The sequence below is a fragment of the Talpa occidentalis genome, unplaced genomic scaffold (assembly GCF_014898055.3).
Source record: "Talpa occidentalis isolate TD23 unplaced genomic scaffold, MPIMG_talOcc4v2.1 talOcc4.8, whole genome shotgun sequence".
Taxonomy (NCBI): domain Eukaryota; kingdom Metazoa; phylum Chordata; class Mammalia; order Eulipotyphla; family Talpidae; genus Talpa; species Talpa occidentalis.
Genome location: NW_023605194.1, coordinates 64,700,301 through 64,720,307, shown reverse-complemented (window position 1 = coordinate 64,720,307; position 20,007 = coordinate 64,700,301). Strand labels below are relative to the sequence as shown.

Sequence of the window (20,007 nt, the reverse complement as noted above, 5' to 3'; positions counted from 1 at the left end):
AATGGCCCGTATTTTAAAAACTGGCAACAACAAATGTTGGCAAAGATGCAGATAAAAGGGATCCCTCTTACACTGCTGGTGGGAATGCAAACTGATCCAACCACTAAGGAAAGCTGTGTGGCAGTGTCTCAAATTACTAAAAATGGATCTACCTTATGAATCACTCCTGAAAATCTACCCAGAGGACACAAAAACATTAATTCAAAAGGAAATCTGCATTCCTATGTTTATTGCAGCTCTATTCTCAATAGATAAGCTATGGAAACAACCTAAGTACCCCCAAACAGATGACTGGATCAAGAAGATGTGGTATATATATGCCATGGAATACTGTTTAGCAATCAAAAAAGATAACTCATGCCATTCACAGCAACATGGATGGAGCTAGCAGGGATAATGCTCGGTGAAGTAAGTCAGAAGAAAAAAGAAAAATATTGGATGGTGTCACTCATAGGAGCGCTATAGGGAAATTGAACAAAGGGTCAAAATAAATAAATAAATAAATAAATATTAAAAAAGACAAAACCTGCAGGCAAACTGTAGATATAAGTCATATAGCAGGGGAGGGTGGGGAAGAGGAGTCAAAAGAGGGAAGAGGGGGCCTCCCCGGTGGTGCTGGGGAACAACCCACGTGGCGCGGCAGCCCGCTGCTCCCCTCAGCAGTGTATTTCAGTACATCTGCTTGTTTTGCTCCCTGCTCTCTCTGGTGAAGCTTCTCATCCCCCTCCCCCGCAACTCTGGCCTGTACCCCACTTCTTAAAAAAATTTTTTTAAAAATTAAAAAAAAGCAGGGAAGAGAAGAGCACAAGGTCCTATGATGATGGTTCACAGGTGATGTGGTTGTAGGAGATTTATTCATTTATTGCACAGAAATGAATAACAATGGAAGAAAAATAAATGAGAAATAAAAGCTATTTAGCAATTACAAATAAAGTTACTGACCTCTCTGGATGAAACCTATGATGGTGGGGGTAGAGTAGGGTGAGGAAGGAAGGGGAGGAGGGAGTAGCTGAGCTTGGTGCATTAAGCACCATTTTTATAATTAGATCATGATTCTTGGACTCAAACACAGGCTTCCTCTACACCTACAGCTGTTTCCTTCTCCGTCACCACCTCGACCCCAGGGCCAGTCCCAGCACCAGCCCCAGCAGCTGAATGCAGGTGGCTTTTCTTCCGAGGGCACTCGGCTGCTCTCCATGGCCCCTCCAGACCCTAGGGAGATGCCCCACAGACCAGGGTGCCTCAGGGGGAAAGGACAGGAGCAGGTGTGCCCGCCCAAGGTCCCAGGGGCTGGCCAGCAGCTGGCTGCGGTGAAAGGCAGTTGAACCCTGGATCCTGACCACAGCAGGGCTGTTGGCAGATGCCTCCCTGGGAGAGATCCCTTGCCCTCCAGGGGTAACAGTCACGGACCCTAGAGGGGGCCGGGTGCTGGGGGCAAGGACTGGAGAAGGCCCATCCAGAGAACGGGGCCACAAGGACAGGGGTGCACTGGGACAGCCACTTCCAGCAAGAGGGACTAGGAGTTCCTCCAGGGAGCCCACACCAGCAGGTCTTTTGACCCCGAGGGCAGATGAAGTCTAGGACAGGCCAGGTGGGCAGCGCGGTCCCCCGGGGGCAGAAACCTGGCCCCAGACAGTGCTGGCCCCTGCTGCTGCTGGGTCTGGCTGTGGGTGCCCATGGCCTAGAGCCCTCAACAACAGCACCAAGGACCAGGGCCCTGGGTCCCAGAAACCCTGAAGGAAGCACTCCTTGGAGTCTGTGGGACAGGTAAGGGGCTGAGTGAGACCTAGGGGAGTCAGAGGGCTTCTGCAGCCCAAACTGGGAGTAAAGGACAGAGAGTGGCAAAGAGGGGGGAAGGAGAGGAGAGGCCTGGGAAGACACTGGCTTTATTTAAAATGTGGACATTTTGTCCAGTGTGAATTTGTTTACATTCATTTTTATTTTTTAATATTGCATAAAATATCATTTATTTTAATTGCTGTACTATTTTGGCACCCCTTAAATTTTGCTCTCAAGGCTAGTGCTTCACTTGCCTCACCTTGGTCTTCTAGGTAGGATAGAAACGGGTCAGCAGGGACAGGATGTCAGTGGGGGTGGTAGCTTCTGTGGTCCCAAGATGCCCAGACTTCCTTCTCTTAGCTGATAACTACCCTCACCCTTCCTGTGCTGGACAGAGCCGCTTCCTGGTGACCAGCACATAAGCCAGCTGAAGCTGCCAGGGGACTTCCCTAGTGGCACCGGCTCACCAGAAACTTCAGTCAAGGACCCTTAGCCGGGCCTGCCTCCTGGGACTGGGCCCCCAAAACCCCAGCCCACCAACAGTGCAGGTGCCTCCATAGGACAGGTCCAGGCTAGGATATGGGGGGATGGCACAGTCCACCCTACTTGGCAGTGTGACCCCAGCCACCTTCTCTGTGTGGTTGGAAGTCCCAAGATAAAACACTAGGTATCCAGGTCCATTTATGATAAAGCTTTAATTTTAGGCATGAATCATTTTAAGGGCAGAACCTCTTTCAGTGGTCCCACAAGGCAGTCCTACTGTCATTCTGATTTTACAGATAGGGATAGAAGCCCAAAGAGGTGAAGTGACTGGCCCAAGGTCACACAGCCAGTCCAAACTCCTGTGTCCAAACTTAATAGCCTCCAACTGTCCCCATCCCCCCCTAAGCTGATTGGGCTAGCAAGTCTGTCTCTCTGGGCCTTAGTTTCCTCTCTACAAATTGAGAGGCTCAAAATGGATGAGGGCCTTGCAGCCTGATGCCCGCCCCCCTGAGGGATGCTGGAGTCACCATGATGTCAAGCTGAACTGGATGAGTCCATCCTCTGCTCTCCAGCAGTCCAGCCACAGGGTGGGTCAGCACATTTTGGTGTTGGGCTAGGCCTGGCACTTCAGTGTACAGCAGGGACTGCTCAGCAAGGTCAGCCCCAGGAAAGTGCACCGAGAGATGGAGCCCTCATCAAATCAGACAAGGCCCCAATTCAAGGTCCACCAGGATAGGGGCTGGGGGAATTGCTATCCACACACAGCATGATGTCTGCAGAACAGGCACCTACAGGGAGGGGCAGGGGAGCCCTGGGAAGAAGGTAAAAGGATTCACCTGGGCAAGGCAGTACAGTTGTGGAACACTCAGAAGCTACTGGGGGCCCACTGAAGCTGGAGGGCTGGAGCTAGTGGGTCCTGGGGCCAAGGTGGTCTGAGAAGAGGCTGAAGAGGTGGCCAGGACCAGACCTGGAAGACCCATCCCTGGAGAACAATTTATCAGAGGGACCTTTGCAAGGAAACTGACGTAATCAGACTTGGGTGGGTGGGAGAGCAGGAATCTAGAATTAAAGAGATCTCCAGGAGGGCGTGGCAATATCCCAGGTAGAGTGGACAGATGTGGACAGATTCAGGCAGTGAGAGGAAGAAAGAGAGGAGTCAGAATGCCCCATTCCCCACCCTATACCCTATCCCCCACATATCTCACCTCCCCACATCCTGCCTGGCTTTTGGATAAGAGAACACTGATTACGTCAGTGAGTTAAGAGAACACTGATTACGTCAGGTGTCCTGTAGTTTAATAAAATGGTCCAAGAGAAGGGTGAGCTGCAAGTCCTTGTCCCCTAAGGACTTCCACTCACTGAAGGACCACTGCCAGCAGGAGGGCCAGAGGGGGAGGGTCTGAACCAAGGAGGTATTGTCTGGTTGTGGGATGGACCTGTGGACCATTTTAGGGCCAGTGATATGGGAAAGAGGAGAAATGCCCAAACTAGTCTTAGTCTTCAAACTAGCTTCTTGAAGAAGCTCTAGCAAGTGCTAAGGAAAGGAAGCAGCTAGGGCTGAGAGGAGAGTGAGTTGCGCAGGCATAGCTCTGGAAGCATGCAGCTGGTGGGGGGGGGTGAGGAAGTGGCTGGTGGGGGGCCAGGGTGGGTGGAGGAGATGATGCAGGGTCTTAAACGAATTTTGTCCTGGGCTCCAGAAAGAGTCCTTAAGGGATTTAAGTAGAGGATTCTCAGAGGTGGATTTGTGTCTTGGGAAAAATGGTTCCAGATGGTAGGCTTGTGTGAGGCCCCATTAAAGCAGCAGAGAGTTTGTCCAGGCAGTGATCGGTTATGGAGATCCATGAAATTGGCAACCAGATGGTTGACCAGGGAGGAATGGACCCTCTCTTAAACAGTCAGTGAGAGACTGAAATTTTGAAATAAATAACACCATGTATCAAGATTCAGAAAGATGTGTGTTCACTCTAATCAAGCAACTCCACTTTTGGAAATGTGTCTTGAGGAAGTGATTAGAGCGTCTGCTATAGTATAGGTGTGTTCATGAGGAAAAAGTGGAAACCACCTCAATGTCCAAGGGAGGGAAAATTACTATGGTTCATCCATCATCCAATATGATTTTTTGGGTAACTGTAATGATGTACTTTTTAAAACAGGCTGTAAATGTCATGCTATCAGTTTTTCCCTGTATCTATTTCATTCTAATTTACATAGAGTAAAATTCACTCTTTTGATATAGCAGTTGTATAAATGTTAATGAAGTCATTCAACTGCTATGTGTAATTTCTGCCATATTCAAGATACAAAACATTTCCACACCTCACAAAATTTCCTTGTGCTCCTTTACAGTCAAACCCTTTTTCTGTCCCAGCCTTGGCAACCCCTGTTCTCTCTCACCCTATAGCTTTACCTTTCCTGGAATGTTGTATAAATGTAATCTTTTTTGTAAAATAAAACTTTTATTTTGAGATATTTGTAGATTCACAGGTGATAGTAAAAAGTATAGAGAGTTCCTGTTGGCCTCCTTGATGGTCTAGAGGTTAAGTGTCAGTGCTATCACCTCTACAGCCTGAGTTCCATCCCCAGCCAGGGACCTAACCCACATGGTGCGGCAGACCTCTCCTGTCTTGCCCACTGCTCCCCTCAGCAGTGTGTTTCACTAGATCTGCCTGTTCTGTTCCCCGTTCTGTCTCTGGTGAATCATCTCACCCACCACACCTCTGGCCTGTACCCCAGTTCTTGTGTGCATAAATAAATAAATTTAAAAAGAATTAAATATACAGAGAGGAATCCTATGCAATTTTTAACAGGTTTCCCCCACTGGAAATATTTTGTAAAATTACAGGAAAATATCACAACCAGGATATTGACCTTGACATTGTCAAGGTACAAAACAATTCTCTTTCCAGGAAGATCCTTCATGTTGCCCTTTACAGAAACACCTACACCCTCCTTCTCAATCTCTTCCCCTGGCAACTAATTTGGCCTCTATTCTAATTGTGTCATTACAAGATTGCTCTATAAATGGAATCATAGTGGTTAACCTTTAGGGACTGGCTTTTTTCAGTAAGCATAATTTTGTGAGTGTTCATCCAGACTGTACCACTGGTTGTTCTTTTTTATAGTTGAATAATATTCCAAGTACAGAACCTTTTGAGTCTGGCTTCTTTAGTTCAATATAACACCTTTGTGATTCATCCCAGTTGTTCCATTTATAAATAGCTTGCTCCTGTCCATTGCAGAATGGGATTCCACTAATGAATGTATCACAGTTTATTTAGCCATTCACCAGTGAGGGGTTTGGGGTGTTTCCATTTGGAGCAATGCTGAATAAAGCTGGTATATCTGCATATAAGTTTTTGTTTGAACATGGGTTTTCATTCTACTTGGATAAAAACCTAGGTATAGGATTTGTTTGATAATAGGTTAAGTGTATGTTTATAAGAAGCTACTCCACAACTTTCCAAAGAGATCATACCTTTTCATTTTCCCACAAGCAATGTGTAAGAACGTCCATTGCTCTACATCCTCACTCGCACTTAATATTAATGGTTTTTTAGAAAGAGGTAAAACTCTTTTAACATGAAGTTCACCATTTTAAACCATTTCAGTGGTACAATGCAGTGTAACCATACCCTCTATCACGTTCCAGAATATGTTAATCACCCCAAAAGGAAACACATATGCAGTCACCTTCCATTGTTCCCTTTCCCAGCCCCTGGCAACCACTAATCAAGTCTCTGTCTTCCTGGATTTCCCTATTCTGGACATTTCATATCAATGGAATCATGCAGTGTATGGTCTTCTGTGTCTGACTTATTTTACTGAGCATGTTTTCAAGGTTCATCCAGATGTGTTTTTCTTTTTAAGGCTAAAGAATATTGCATTGTATGGATATACCATGTTTTGCTTCTTCATTATTTTTTTTTTATAGAGGCATGTTTTCTTTCTTTCTTTCTTTCTCTCTCTCTCTCTTTCTCTCTTTCTTTCTTCATGCACTGGGTACAGTCAGAAGCACGGGAGGGTGAGAGAATTCACCAGAGGCAGAGCGGGGAGCAGAGCAGGCAGAAGGACCGAAGTACACTGCTGAGGGGAGCAGCGGGCGGCAGGAGAGGTCTGCGCGCCATGCGGGACCCTCCTCCGGTGGCCGGGAAGCAGCCGGGGATCGAACCGGCGCCGCAGAGGCCGCGGGCAGCTTCGCAACCCAGCGCTCAACCGCTGCGCCACCGGGGAGGCCCTCGATACCTTTTTAGCGTTTACTTTGGGTATATGCCTACAGTGCATTGTGGAACATATGGTAACTCTAAGTTTAACTTTTTAGGAACCACCTAACTGTTTTTCTACAGTGATTGTGGCATTTTACTATCCTACAAGCAATGCACAAAACTTCACATTCTCACCAACACTTAGTATTTTCTTTTCTTAAATTATTATAGCAATCCTACTGGCTGTGATTTTGATTTTGTGGTTTTGATTTGCATTTCCCTCTAATGCCTGACAGTGTTGAACATCTTTTCATGTGCTGGCTGTATTTTTGTGTATCTTTGTGGGAGAAATGTCTATTTGAGTTCTTTTCCCATTTTTAATTGTTTTTAGTTGGATTGTTTAGTCTAGATATTAACCCGTTATCAGATATGTGATTTGCAAACATTTTTCCCCATTCTGTGGGTTGTCTTTTTACTCTGTGGCTAGTGTCTTTTGATGCATACAATTATTTAATTGTCATGAACTTCCATTTGTCCAGTTTTTCTTTTGTTGTCTGTGTCTTTGGTGTCACAGTCAAGGAGTGATTGCCAAGCCACTGTCATGAAGCTTTTGTCTTTATGTTTTCTTTTAAGAATTTTATTATTTTAGGGCTATTTTCAGTTAATTTTTTGCATATGGTGTTAGAAAAGGGCCCAATTTCATTCTTTTGATGTGGATATCTAGTCTTTCCAGGGCCATTTGTTGAAAGACTGTCCTTTCCCACATCAAATGGGTTTATTTGTGGACTTTCTATTTTATTCCCTTGGTCAATATGTCTATTTTTCTGCCAATATCATACTGTTTTGATTATTGTGGCTCTATCATAAGTCTTGAAGTCTCATAATGTGAGTCCTCCATCTTTGTTTTTCTCCTTCAATATGTATTATCTATTCTGGTCATTTGCCCCTCCATATAAACTTTAGGATCATTTTGCCAATAGCCACAAAATAACTTGCTGGGATTTTAACTGGGATTGCATTGAATCTACAGATCAAGTTGGGAAGAATTGACATCTTGACAATATTGAGACTTTTATGTTTGAACATGGAATTTCTCTCCATTTATTTAGTTCTTTGACTTTTTTCATCATAATTTTGTAGTGTTCCTCATGTAGTTCTTGAACATATTAGATTTATACCTAAAATGTTCATTTGAGAGGTTTAATAATGTAAGTGGTATTGTGTTCTTAATTTCAGATTGTATTTTTGCATTGCCAGTATTAGGCATGTGTTGCTTAATGATAGGGACACGCTTTCTGAGAAATGCATCATCAGGTAAATTCATCAGTGTGTGAAAATCATAGAGTGTACTTACATAGACATAGATGATACAGCCTGCCACACTCCTAGGCTGTCTATAAGGACCATTGTCACATATGCAGTCTGTCATTGATTGAAGGTTGTTATGTAGCCCATGACTATATATAGAAAATTGTTTGACTTGTGCATTAACCTCATATCTTGCAACCTTACTATAATTGTTTGTAAGTCCCAGGAATTTTGCATGTTATTGTTGTTCTTTTGGGTTTTCCTACACAGATGATCACATCATATACTTAAAAAGGAGTTTTATTTCTTTCCTCCCAATCTATCTTTTATTTCCTTTTCTAATAATATTAGCTAGACTTATAATACAATACTGAAAAACAGTGGCAAAACAGAACATCCTTACCTTGTTTCTGGCCTTAGCTGGAAAACTTCAAACTTCTCACCATTAAGTATGACATCAGCTGTTGATTTTTTGTAGATATGCTTTAGGAAGTTTGCCTCTATTTCTAGTTCACCGAGAGCTTTTATCATGAATGGGTGTTGGTTTTTTGCCCATGCTTTTTCTGCATCTATTGATACAATTAAGTGATTTTTCTTCTTTGTTGCTCTGATGGATTACATTAATTGACTTTAAAATGTTGACCCACATGGGTGAGGTGGTGATGGGAGATTTATGGGGATAATACCTGAGGGGAGAAATCAAATATTGCACAAAATGAACAACAATGTAAGAATTTTTTTTAAAAAAAATGTTGAACCAAGTCTGCATTCCTGGGATGAATACCATTTAGCCGTGGCACATCCTTCTTTTAATACCTTTGTGAGATTCTATTTGCAAATATTTTGTTGAGGATTTTTGTATCTATGTTTTTTTTTTTTTTTTTTTTTTTTTTTTTTAAATATTAAATTTTATTTTTTATATTCCCCCATACAATTGCAAACGCCCCATTCTGACCCCAATCCTTCCCCTCCCGTTCCCCACACCCCCAAAAAGTGTCTCTGGTTCATAGTTTTTTGTTGATTTTGATTTTCACTTTCTTATATTCATTTTCCTGGTCCCTTATTTAAGTTTTCTAGATTCCTGCTATGAGTGAGACCATCCGGTATTTTTCTTTTTCTTTTTGGCTTATTTCGCTGAGCATGATCCCTTCCAGTGCCATCCATGTTGCTGCAAATTGCATGTGTTTATCTTTTTTGAATGCTGAGTAATATTCCATGGTATATATGTACCACATCTTCTTGATCCAGTCATCTATTTTTGGGCATTTGGGTTGTTTCCAAAGCTTAGCTATTGTAAACAGTGCTGCTATAAACATAGGAGTGCAGGTGCTCTTTGGAATTGATGTTTCTGTGTCCTTTGGGTAAATACCTAGGAGTGGAATTGCTGGATCATATGGAAGCTCTATGTTTAGTAGGTCCAGAAATCTCCACACAGCTCTCCATAGTGGTTGGACCAGTTTGCACTCCCACCAACAGTGCACAAGAGTTCCTTTTTCTCCACATCCTCGCCAACATTTGTTGTTGCTAGTTTTTTTAATATGTGCCATTCTCACTGGTGTGAGATGGTATCTCATGGTAGTTTGATTTGCATTTCCCTGATTACAAGTGATGTTGAACATTTTTTCATATGTCTGTTGGCCATTTGCATTTCCTCTTCAGAGAAGTTTCTTTTTAGCTCTTCTGCCCATTTTTTGACTGGATTATATTCTTTGTTGTTGCTGAGTCTCATCAGCTCTTTGCAGATTTTTGTGATCAGTCCTTTATCATTAGTGTTGGGTGCAAAAATGTTCTCCCAGTTGGTGGGGTTTCTCTTTGTTTTTGTTATTGTCTCTTTTGCTGTGCAGAAGCTCTTTAATTTGATGTAGTCCCAGCTGTTGATCTTTCTCTCACTATCACTGCTTTGGGTGATGTGTCTGTAAAGATGTCTTTGATGTGCAAATCCCGTAGTGTTTCGCCTATATTTCCTTCTATGTATTTTATGGTTTCAGGTCTTATGTCTAGTTCTTTAATCCATTTTGAGTTGATTTTTGTGTATGGTGTGAGGTAGTGGTCAAGCTTCATTCTTTTGCATGTAGCGACCCAGTTTTCCCAGCACCATTTATTGAACAAACTTTCTTTGCTCCAATGCATAGTCTTTGCTCCTTTGTCAAAGATTAGTTGACCATAAATCTGTGGGTTTATTTCTGGACTTTCTATTCGATTCCATTGGTCTGTATGTCTGTTCTTGTTCCAATACCATGCAGTTTTGATGATTATGGCTTTGTAGTATAGTTTGAAGTCTGGGAGTGTGATGCCTCCATTTCCTTCTTTTTTTTTCAGTAGAGCTTTGGCTATTCGGGGTTTTTGGTGATTCCATATGAATTTCATCAATAATTGTTCTATTTCTTTGAAGAATGCCATTGAGATTTTGATTGGAATAGCATTGAATCTGTATATTGCTTTTGGTAGGATGGCCATTTTAATAATGTTTATTCTTCCAATCCATGAGCAGGGGATGTCTTTCCATTTCTTTGTGTCTTCTTCTATTTCTTTTAACAGTGTTTTATAGTTTTCTTTGTATAGGTCCTTTACCTCTTTTGTTAGATTTATTCCCAAATATTTGATTTTTTTTTTGTTTCGATAAAAGGGTGGTTTTTTTGATTTCTTCTTCTTCAGATTTATTGTTTGTGTATAGGAAGGCTACTGACTTTTGCGTGTTGATTTTGTATCCTGCCACTTTACTGAATTGATTGATGAGTTGAATTAGTTTTTCTGTGGAGATTTTGGGGTTCTCTATGTATATTATCATATCATCTGCAAATAGTGATAGTTTGACTTCTTCTTTTCCTATTTGGATTCCTTGGATGTCTTTCTCTTGTCTTATTGCTCTGGCTAGGACTTCCAGTATTATATTGAAAAGCAGTGGTGAGAGTGGACATCCTTGTCTTGTTCCAGATCTTAATGGAATTGCTTTCAGCTTTTCACCATTGAGAATGATACTGGCTGTTGGCTTGTCATAGATGGCCTTTATGATTTGAGGTATGTTCCTTGTATCCCAAGAATTTCAAGGGCTTTTATCATGAATGGGTGTTGCACTTTGTCGAAAGCTTTCTCAGCATCTATTGATATTATCATATGGTTTTTATATTTCTTTTTGTTGATGTGTTGGATAACGTTGATTGATTTTCGGATGTTAAACCATCCTTGTGCCCCTGGGATGAATCCACTTGGTCGTGGTGAATTATCTTATGGATACATTGTTGGATTCTGATAGCTAAAATTTATTGAGGATTTTTGCATCAGTGTTCATTAGGGAGATTGGCCTATAGTTTTCCTTTTTTGTGTTGTCCTTATTCGGTTTTGGTATTAGTGTAATATTGGCTTCATAGAACGTGTTTGGTATTGTCCCTTCCTTCTCAATTTTTTGGAAGAGTTTGTGAAGGATAGGCACTAATTCGTCTCTGAATGTTTGGTAGAATTCATTTGTAAATCCATCAGGTCCTGGGCTTTTGTTTTTGGGGAGGTTTTTAATTACCATTTCAATTTCGCTGCTTGTAATTGGTCTGTTTAGGTGTTCTATTTCTTCTTTATCTAGCTTTGGGTGATTGTAGAGTTGTAGGAATTTGTCCATCTCCTCTAGATTGTTGAACTTGTTTCCATATAACTGTTCATAGTAGTTACTGATTATTCTTTTGATTTCTGCTGTGTCCGTTGTGATTTCTCCTCTTTCATTTATGATTCTGTGTATTTGTGCTTTCTCCCCTTTTTTCCTTTGTGAGCCTGGCTAGGGGTTTGTCTATTTTATTTATTTTTTCAAAGAACCAGCTCTTGGTTTCATTGATCTTTTGGATTGTTTTTTTAGTTTCAATTTCATTTATTTCTGCTTTGGTTTTTATTATTTCTTTTCTTCTACTGGTTCTGGGGTTTTTTTTGTTGTTCTTTTTCTAGATCTTTGAGCTTCGAGATTAGGTTGTTTCTTTGAGTTCTTTCTTGTTTTTTGATGTGAGCTTCTATTGCTATATATTTTCCTCTTATTACTGCTTTTGCTGCATCCCATACATTTAGGATATTGGTGTCCTCCTTGTCATTCAATTCAAAGAATTTTTTAATTTCTTCTTTGATCTCCTCGTTAGTCCAGTGGTCTTCCAGTAGTGTGGCTTTAATCTCCATGAGGTAGGATAGTTCCTTGCCTTCTTTTTATGATTTATTTCTAGTTTGATGCCTTCGTGGTCAGAAAAGATGGTTGGTATGATTTCAATCTTGGTGTATCTGTTGATGTTTGTCTTGTGCCCCAGTATGTGATCGATCCTGGAGAATGATCCATGTGCGCTTGAGAAAAATGTGTACTCCGTTTTTTTTGGGTTTAGTGTTCTATAGATGTCTGTTAAGCCCAAATGCTCTAGGTCCTTATTTAGAGCTTTAGTTTCTTTACTTATTTTTTGTCTTGTTGATCTATCCATTGTTGATAGTGGTGTGTTGAAGTCTCCCACTACATATGTGTTTTCTCTGATGTCTGTTTTCAGAGAGGACAACAGTTGTCTGATATATTTTGGTGCTCTTTCGTTTGGTGAGTATATGTTAATGAGTGTTATTTCTTCTTGAAGTATTGTCCCCTTAATCATAATGTAGTGACCATTGGGGTCTCTTTTTATTTTTTTGAGTTTGAAGTCTGTTTTATCTGATATAAGTATAGCTGTTCCTGCTTTCTTTTTTGGCCCATTTGCTTGTAGGATTGTTTTCCATCCTTTGACTTTGAGCCTATTTTTATCTTTTGTAGCTAAATGTGTTTCCTGGAGACAGCAAAAGGTTGGGTTTTGTTTCTTAATCCAGGCTGCAACTCTGTGTCTTTTTATTGAAGAGTTTAGTCCATTTACATTTAGAGTTAATATTGATATGTTAGCATCTGTATTTGCCATTATGTTTGTCTTTCCTTTGATTTTATTTATTTATTCTTTTAATAACTTTTTTTTTTTTTTGGTCTTCTTTCGTTGTTATTCGTCCCTCTGAGGTTCTGGCTTTAGGATTCCTTGTAGTATTTTTTGGAGTGGGGGTTTAGTCGCAATGAAATTCCGGAGTTTCTCTTTGTCTGGGAAGGTCCATATTCTTTCTTCATGGAGGAAAGAGAGCTTTGCGGGATAGAGTATTCTTGGTTGGCATCTGTTTTCTTGGAGTCTGTTGACTATGTCCCTCCACTCTCTCCTTGCCCGTAGTGTTTCTTCAGAGAAGTCTGATGTCAGCCTGATTGGTTTTCCTTTGAATGTTATCTGTTTCTTCCCTCTTGTCAGCTTCATTATTTTTTCCTTGTCCTGGATTCTTGGGAGCTTTACTATTATGTGTCTTGCTGTGTTTTTCCTTTCGTCGTGGAAGTTTGGTGTTCTTCTTGCTTCTTGTATATCAATTTTCAGCTCCTTCTTCTCATTTGGGAAGTTCTCTTCAATTATATCCATGAATATTTTCTCTGTTCCTACATCTCTCTCCTCTCCTTCTGGAATTCCTATAACTCTTATATTTCCTTTCTCATGGAGTCAGATAGTTCCCGAAGTCTTTCTTCATTCTTTTTCCTTCGTACTTCTCTTTCCTTTCTGTTTTGGTTCTTTTTATTTCTGTGTCTTCAAGATTACTTATTCGTTCTTCCATTTCATCTATTCTGCTTTCATTGCTTTTCCCAGAGTTCTTTAGTTCCTCCATTAATTCTTTGATCTCCTGCATTTCTCTTACTTCCCTCTTTAGGGACTCAATTTCCTTCTTCTGATCTATCACTTTTTTAATCATGGCAATTTTAAATTCTCTTTCTGGAAGGCTCAGAAGTTCTTCCAAGTTGCTGTCGTTGCAATCTGGGGAGTGGTTTTCTTTTTGTGGTGTGCTTCTTTCCTGAGGAGTTTTTAGGTTGCGTGTGGTTCTTCTACTCCCTACTGTCTGTTTTCTAATTTGTCGTATGCGTTGGGACACTGTGTTGCTCGGACTGACTGACATCTTGGGTGAACTTCTCCGCTCCCCTCTGGCTCTTCCAGGAGCCATCTCTGTCTTCTGGGGGAGCTTTCTGCTGGATTTAGGCAGTTTTTACTGAAGAAATGTCCCTGTTCTCAAATGGCGAAGCGGGATGCAGTCCCTGCGCCTCCGGTTTCAGGCACACTCTTCTGCGCACCCGGTCTGCCCCGGACGTGGGTGCCTGCTCCCTCTGTGGGCTCAGACTGCTGGTCGGAAGGGGCCTGGCGTGGAATAACTTCCCGGCTGGCCACTGGGTCCTCCAGAAACCTGCCCTTTTCAAGCAGTCTTAAGAAATGTCCTGTTTTATAGGGTGTTAGTGACTTTTTTTTTTCCTGGTCGCTAGGTGGCGCCAGAGATCTCTCTTATTGTCCTTGGGGGGCTGTTTTTCGCCTCCCCCCACCCCGTGGGACAGAGAACAGAGCAGGAATGGTAGGGTACACCTCAACAGCTTTGGGGTGCTGTGTCTGCCTTGTGCCCCACCGTCGTGGAGAAACCACGCCCCGAATTTTCGTGCCCCGGGTCTCAGTTCAAAGCCCTCAGTTCCAGGACGCGGGCTGTAGCCCAGTTCAGTGGCGCGGGAATGGCGCCTTTTGCACCGCTCCCGTGCCTGGGCGCCTGGTTCCTGCTCACTCAGGGAGGGACCTTCACCTCAGTGAGGACCTCCGCGCGTCTCCCCGCAAGCCTAGGTCGTCTCCCCGCAAGCCTAGGTCGCAGGCGCGGGGACCTGGGCAGCCGCGATCCCGGTCTGCACTTGCTTTTCAAGCGCGCCGAGAGCGCCGCGTTTCCGCGCAGGCTTACCGGCAGCCCGGGCTGTGTGCGCGTCTCCCGGGGTCTTTGTTCTTCTCTAATGGCGCCCGGAGCCGTTCGCTCACCGCCGCGGTGGATCCTGCAGGGTTCGCCTCAGCTCCCGTTCACGGGGTGTGGTGGCTGCAATAGTTCCTTTCCACTCACAGTCCCGCTTGCTGCGTCGTTTGTTCTTGTGGGTCGTTTTGGTTTGTTGTTTCCTCCTCTCTGCCGGTCGGAGAGTGCCGCCTCTGTGGGCGGGGGAGGGGAGCAGGGTTCTGCGCTTCCCTCCCTTCTAGTCCTCTTTTATGGCCAGTTTCTTCTTCGGGCAGTTCGCTGGCGTCACCTGTTTATCTTCCGTGTCCCAGTTCTCACTGGGACCTGCCGCTTTTCCTCCCTATTCTTTTTTTTAATGGGAGATCTTACTCGCAGCGTCTCCTCACCGCCATGTTGCTCCGCCCCCCTCCTGTATCTATGTTCATGAGATCTGTGGTTTTCTTATGATGGCTTTGATTTTGGTATTAAAGTTATGTTAACCTCATAGAATGAGTTAAAGTGGTACTTTTTATGCTTGTTTTACCACAAGGAAAGAAAAGGAAATGTTACTATGTAGCAAGATAGAGATGGAGAGATAATTATACTTGCATAATGTACTTCTGTATGGCTTAGTTGAGTTATGTATGTGATATTCTTATAACTTTAAAATAATTTAAAAATTAAAGCAAAAAAATCCTTATATTGTATCACAAATTCAACCACAGCTGACTGGACCAGCTTCAAAAGTAGAAACTCATTGATCAACCATCTGGTAGAGTGCTTGCATACAATAAGGCCAACTCAGTGCTGCATCCTTGTTTGAGTTGGGAGTTAAAATGAGCAAAGGCAAAGTGTAGAACTTTTTGTGCTCTGGGGACCTCAGAGAATGAGTCTGTTGTATCTAAATTATTTTAAATTTAAAAAGGAATATTTTGATGCAGAATTTGAGGACCTGAGTTTCTTACCTGGGGAAGGTGCAAGCACTCATGGTCATGTGTGACAAGATCAAGACAGTAAAAGAGCTGAGTTGGGGAAAGGTGATCAGTCTCTTTTTGGCATGACAAATTTTAGATTTCTTTTTTTTTTAAAGATTTATTTATTTATGCATATAAGAACTGGGGTATAGGCCAGAGGTGTAGGAGTGAGAGGATTCACCAGAGACAGAGTGGGGAACAGAACAGGCAGACTGACGAAATACACTGCTGAGGGGAGCAGCGGGTGAGACAGGAGAGATCTGCTGCACCATGTGGGTAGCTCCCTGGCTGGCTGGGGATTGAATTCGTGCTGCAGTGGCTGCAGACAGCTTCATAGGTTGTGTCTTAACCTCTTGTGCCATCTGGGAGGCCCTCAAATTTGAGGTTTCTATTGAATATCCATCTGGAGATGGTCAATAAGCAATGTAGGAAGAGGTGAGTAGAGGGTTTAGTGCATGTGTAGAGTCTCAACTTCACAAAATATGGACAGTAGGAGGAATCTGCAATATGGAACAATGGCAAAGGAGGGCCAAGGGTGGTGTTCTGTGGATTAGCAGTCATTCATGGGCTGGGGAGAAAGGGAAGCCAGGGGCGGAAGAGAGTGAAAGGGTCTTGATAACAAGGAAAAGAAAGTCACTAAAAAGAGGGGCCACTTGCAAGTTGCATCCTACATAGACATAAGGGACAGTAGGAACTGGGAAGGGACCTCAGATTTGGTCAGGAATAGGGCCTTGTTGGCCTTGACCTGAGCTTCCAGGGAGAGTGGGGGACCTTCTCCATGTCTCAGCTCATGAAACAGTGTCTGGTAGGTGGGTGCTTGGAAGCCATTGTTGGATGGATCGATAGATGGATGGACAGATGAAGAGAAAAACAATGGTCTGAGAAATTGGAAAAGACTTGATGAAAGAGATGGGTCTAAGTTGTATCTCAAAGGGTAGAGACACAGGAGGAGGGGCTGTCTGTGGGCTTAGGGAGGAAATCTGCCTGGCTAGATCATGGAAAATTGTGGGAAAGAAAAACCCAGAGGTCTTAAAATAACAATCATGAAAAATCAGATCAGTCTGAGCCTGCTCAGTATTCCCTCTGCCACATCACATGAGAGCTTGAGGCCCTCAAGGATTTGCCAGTCACCTACTGTGTACAGAGTTCCCTGTCAGCACAGAGGTTTGGGTAATGTCCAAGACAGCCTTGGAGAGAGGGACAGCACTGAGTGACCCCAAGGCATGGGTAGTCCCTGCCTCAGACAGGGGACTGGGCACAGGGACATGTCTCGGACATGGGCCCAGCTAGGGTTGCCCTACCCTCTGGGGAACTGTACCCTAAACTTTACCCCAGCCTGCTGCAGCTCTGTGCCCATTATACCATGCAGGTTCCTGCTCTGGCTTGGCCCCCAGGGAACAGGTCCGAGGTGCTGGCCCAGTGGGTTTTGGTCTGAACCCCAGTCATCATGGTTTGTCTTCAGCAAGGGGACCCAGCTCACCATCCTAGGTAAGTGATTCTCACCACCTTCTCATCGTGCCTTGCCCCTCTGCTGTTGTGGGAAAGTCACTCTTCTCTCTCTGGGGACTGGTTCCTTCCTGCCCTCCCAGTCTTATTGACCAACCTACTACCTTTCTCCCTGGGGCCTGGGAAGGCAGGATGGTCTTGGGGTAGCCAGCAGGAATGATGCCAACAGCAGGAGAAGCCGCCTTCAGTGTCCCACAGTCAGACACAGTCAGGTCACAGGGCCTGTACTAGGGGTTTGACTAGTAACAGTGTGTGTGTGTGTGTGTGTGTGTGTGTGTGTGTGTTTGTGTGTGTGTGTGTGTGTGTTGGGGGTGGAGGGAGTTCCTCCCCCTCTTCTAGAGCTGATGTCCACACAGAGGTCAGAGTCCTGTTCAGACAGGGGGCACTGGAGTGATCTTGGGAACAATCCTCAAACCTCCTCTCCTGGGGACATGGACCGAATGCCCAGCCATGAGGCTGAGAACAGGACTGCAGCTGTGACTTGGGGATAGAGAGGGCAGCCCAGGTGGTGAGAGAAAAGACGGAGTGTGCTTTGCACTAAGCTGGAGCTCTCATGGTCTCTGCTGGTCTGTGAAGACACAAGAATCAGTGACATGGGTGAGATGGGATGAGATGACCAGAAACCCAGCCCTCCCAGGACAGTGGTCAGGAAGGAGCAAAGAGCAAGTCCCATGGGACAGAAACTCATCTGCCCCTGAAGCTCTGGGGTCCAGGTATCTCACCTGTACAATGGTCGGCCTCCTGCCTTCCTCAAAGGTTGTGTTAGACTCAGAAGATGACAAAGAGGGGTGTGAAGGGGGTGGCGGGCTCAGAGCTACATGACTGCCAGGAAAAATCAGGAGTGAGCAGAGGTACTGGGTTGGCCAGTGGGGGTGTCACTGCAGGAATCAGCCCCAAGACCATATCCAAGGCAAAAGGCCCTATAGTCAGGGTGGTAGGGGTGGGGGAGATAGGCAGAGTCTTCCAGGTGTCCCTGGGCTTTATCCCCTCTCTCAGGAGAGCTGAAGCTATGCAGGGGCAAAGCCAGGTGCCCCAGGGTGGGGGCGGGGAGGCAGCTCCAGACCCCACTGTTGTGTGGCGCTCAGGCTCAGGACCTCCCCACACACCATCAGGATGGTCATGGCAGACTGGGTGAGGGATCCTGGTTCATAGAGGAAGCCCCTGAGGCACCAAAAATGAAGTGAGATGGGGGCCTGATGGCTGGGGCAGAGGGCTTGGGAGATTAGGGTCAAATCCAAACTCAGACTTCAGAGTCGTGGTTACCCATGGGGACTCTGAGGTTTCCCAGGGAAGGCACTTTACAAGGTCACCTGAGAGAGGTGGGGGCTGTCTGCTCTCTAGGGGTTGGAGTAGAAAGAGGATAAGGCAGAACAACCATGGATGCTACAGGGAGGGAGGCTGCCCCAACACTCTGGACTCTCCCCCTGCATGTTACATCACCTCCTCTATCCACATAGGCCAGCCTCACTCCGAACCCTTGGTCACCCTGTTCCCACCCTCCTCTGAAGAGCTCCGAGTCAACAAGGCCACATTGGTGTGTCTGATCAGTGATTTCTACCCCGGTCACTTAACGGTCACCTGGAAGGCAGATGGTACCACCATCACCCAGGGTGTGGAGACCACCCAGCCCTCCCAGCAGAGCGACCACAAGTATGTTGCCAGCAGCTACCTGAGCCTGTCACCCAGCAAGTGGAAATCTCACAGCCAGTTCAGCTGCCAGGTCACACACGACGGGAGCACTGTGGAAAAGACACTGGTCCCTGCACAATGTCCTTATCCTTAGTTCCCTGAGCCTCACCTGCCCATGGGGGCCCAAAGTTGCAGGAGCCCCAGGAGGACTCCCCTCCCACCCCAGTCAACACCATTCTGCTCCCTGTACTATTGAGGGTTTATTAACTCTCAATAAAATATTTTCACTGTTGTTAAGAAATCAGGGTCTCTGCTCTAGTCTTTTTTTTTTTTTCTTTTGCTCATATTTAAGTTCCAATCTCTCCAAGATTCTTCAGGTGGGTGGGGAAATCCTTGGCACCCACTAAGAAAATATCTCAAGGGGAGAGGCTCACAGTCTCCCTGGTAGCATCTTTCAGGAAACTGGACATGAGGGGTCCGATAACTGGGACATCATTGCCTCTGCCCTCTCCTTCCTCTCACTCCTCCCCCAGCGCGAGGTCAGGCCCGCTCCCTGCCACCTCCCCAGTTAGAACCAGTCACAGCTGGAAACCTCCAAATAAGTCTTCTCTGTGTCCAGGTCAAGACCAACTCTACTGGCCCTCAACCTCTGGAATGTCCTGCTCCCACTTTGCACAGCTTAGCTCCTGCCTACTGTCCCTGGCTCCCTGCCACTGTCAAGAGCTGGACAACTCACAGGATCCAGGACACTGTTAGCATTGGTTTCATGGGCTCTTAAACCAGCAACCACCTTGATTCCTCACCTGACAGTGGGTTCAGAGATGTAAGAACAGGAGGTAGATAGGAAGGAAACTGTCACACAGAAGCTCTGACGGGAGACATAGACATTTGCCAAAGATAAGCTGTGAGCTCCCCAGGAACCAATGCAAGAAGGGAAATAGGTACTTCCTAAAATTAAAGGAAGCCTTTGCTGAAGGCAAATTGGTGTCTGAACACTGAGGCCAAACATATTGAACCACAGTTGAAAGTGGGAATGTGTTTTCCCCAAGGCTTCCACACTGACGGGAACTGGGCTCTGACCCACAAACAGGTGACCACTGGGCAGTCTCAGGATGTAATGATGACCATGAGTTGCCCCTGTTTGCGGAGCCCTTCACATTACTGTCTCTATTACGCCAAGTCACCATCCCTGTGTCACTGGAGGGGGAGCCTATTTGGGCATATGTCCATGACGGGAGGGATAATTTTAGGAATTTGTTATTATTTTGAAATCCTTTCTTCTCTCTCTCTGCACACCAGTTAAATGTATCTTAACACACCCTAAGAGTCTTCTTTCTTTG

The 20,007-nt window shown here is 44.6% G+C and overlaps 1 protein-coding gene across 1 annotated transcript; it reads left to right on the top strand.

Annotated features, from left to right (window-relative positions):
• The first annotated feature begins 1,570 nt into the window (after positions 1-1,570).
• LOC119234670 (immunoglobulin lambda-like polypeptide 5) lies at positions 1,571-18,822 on the top strand. The gene is made up of 3 exons (XM_037497699.1): positions 1,571-1,767; positions 16,902-17,020; positions 18,496-18,822. The coding sequence occupies exons 1-3, from the start codon at positions 1,571-1,573 to the stop codon at positions 18,819-18,821; spliced, it is 642 nt and encodes a 213-aa protein (XP_037353596.1). The 3' UTR covers position 18,822.
• Positions 18,823-20,007: the final 1,185 nt, after the last annotated feature.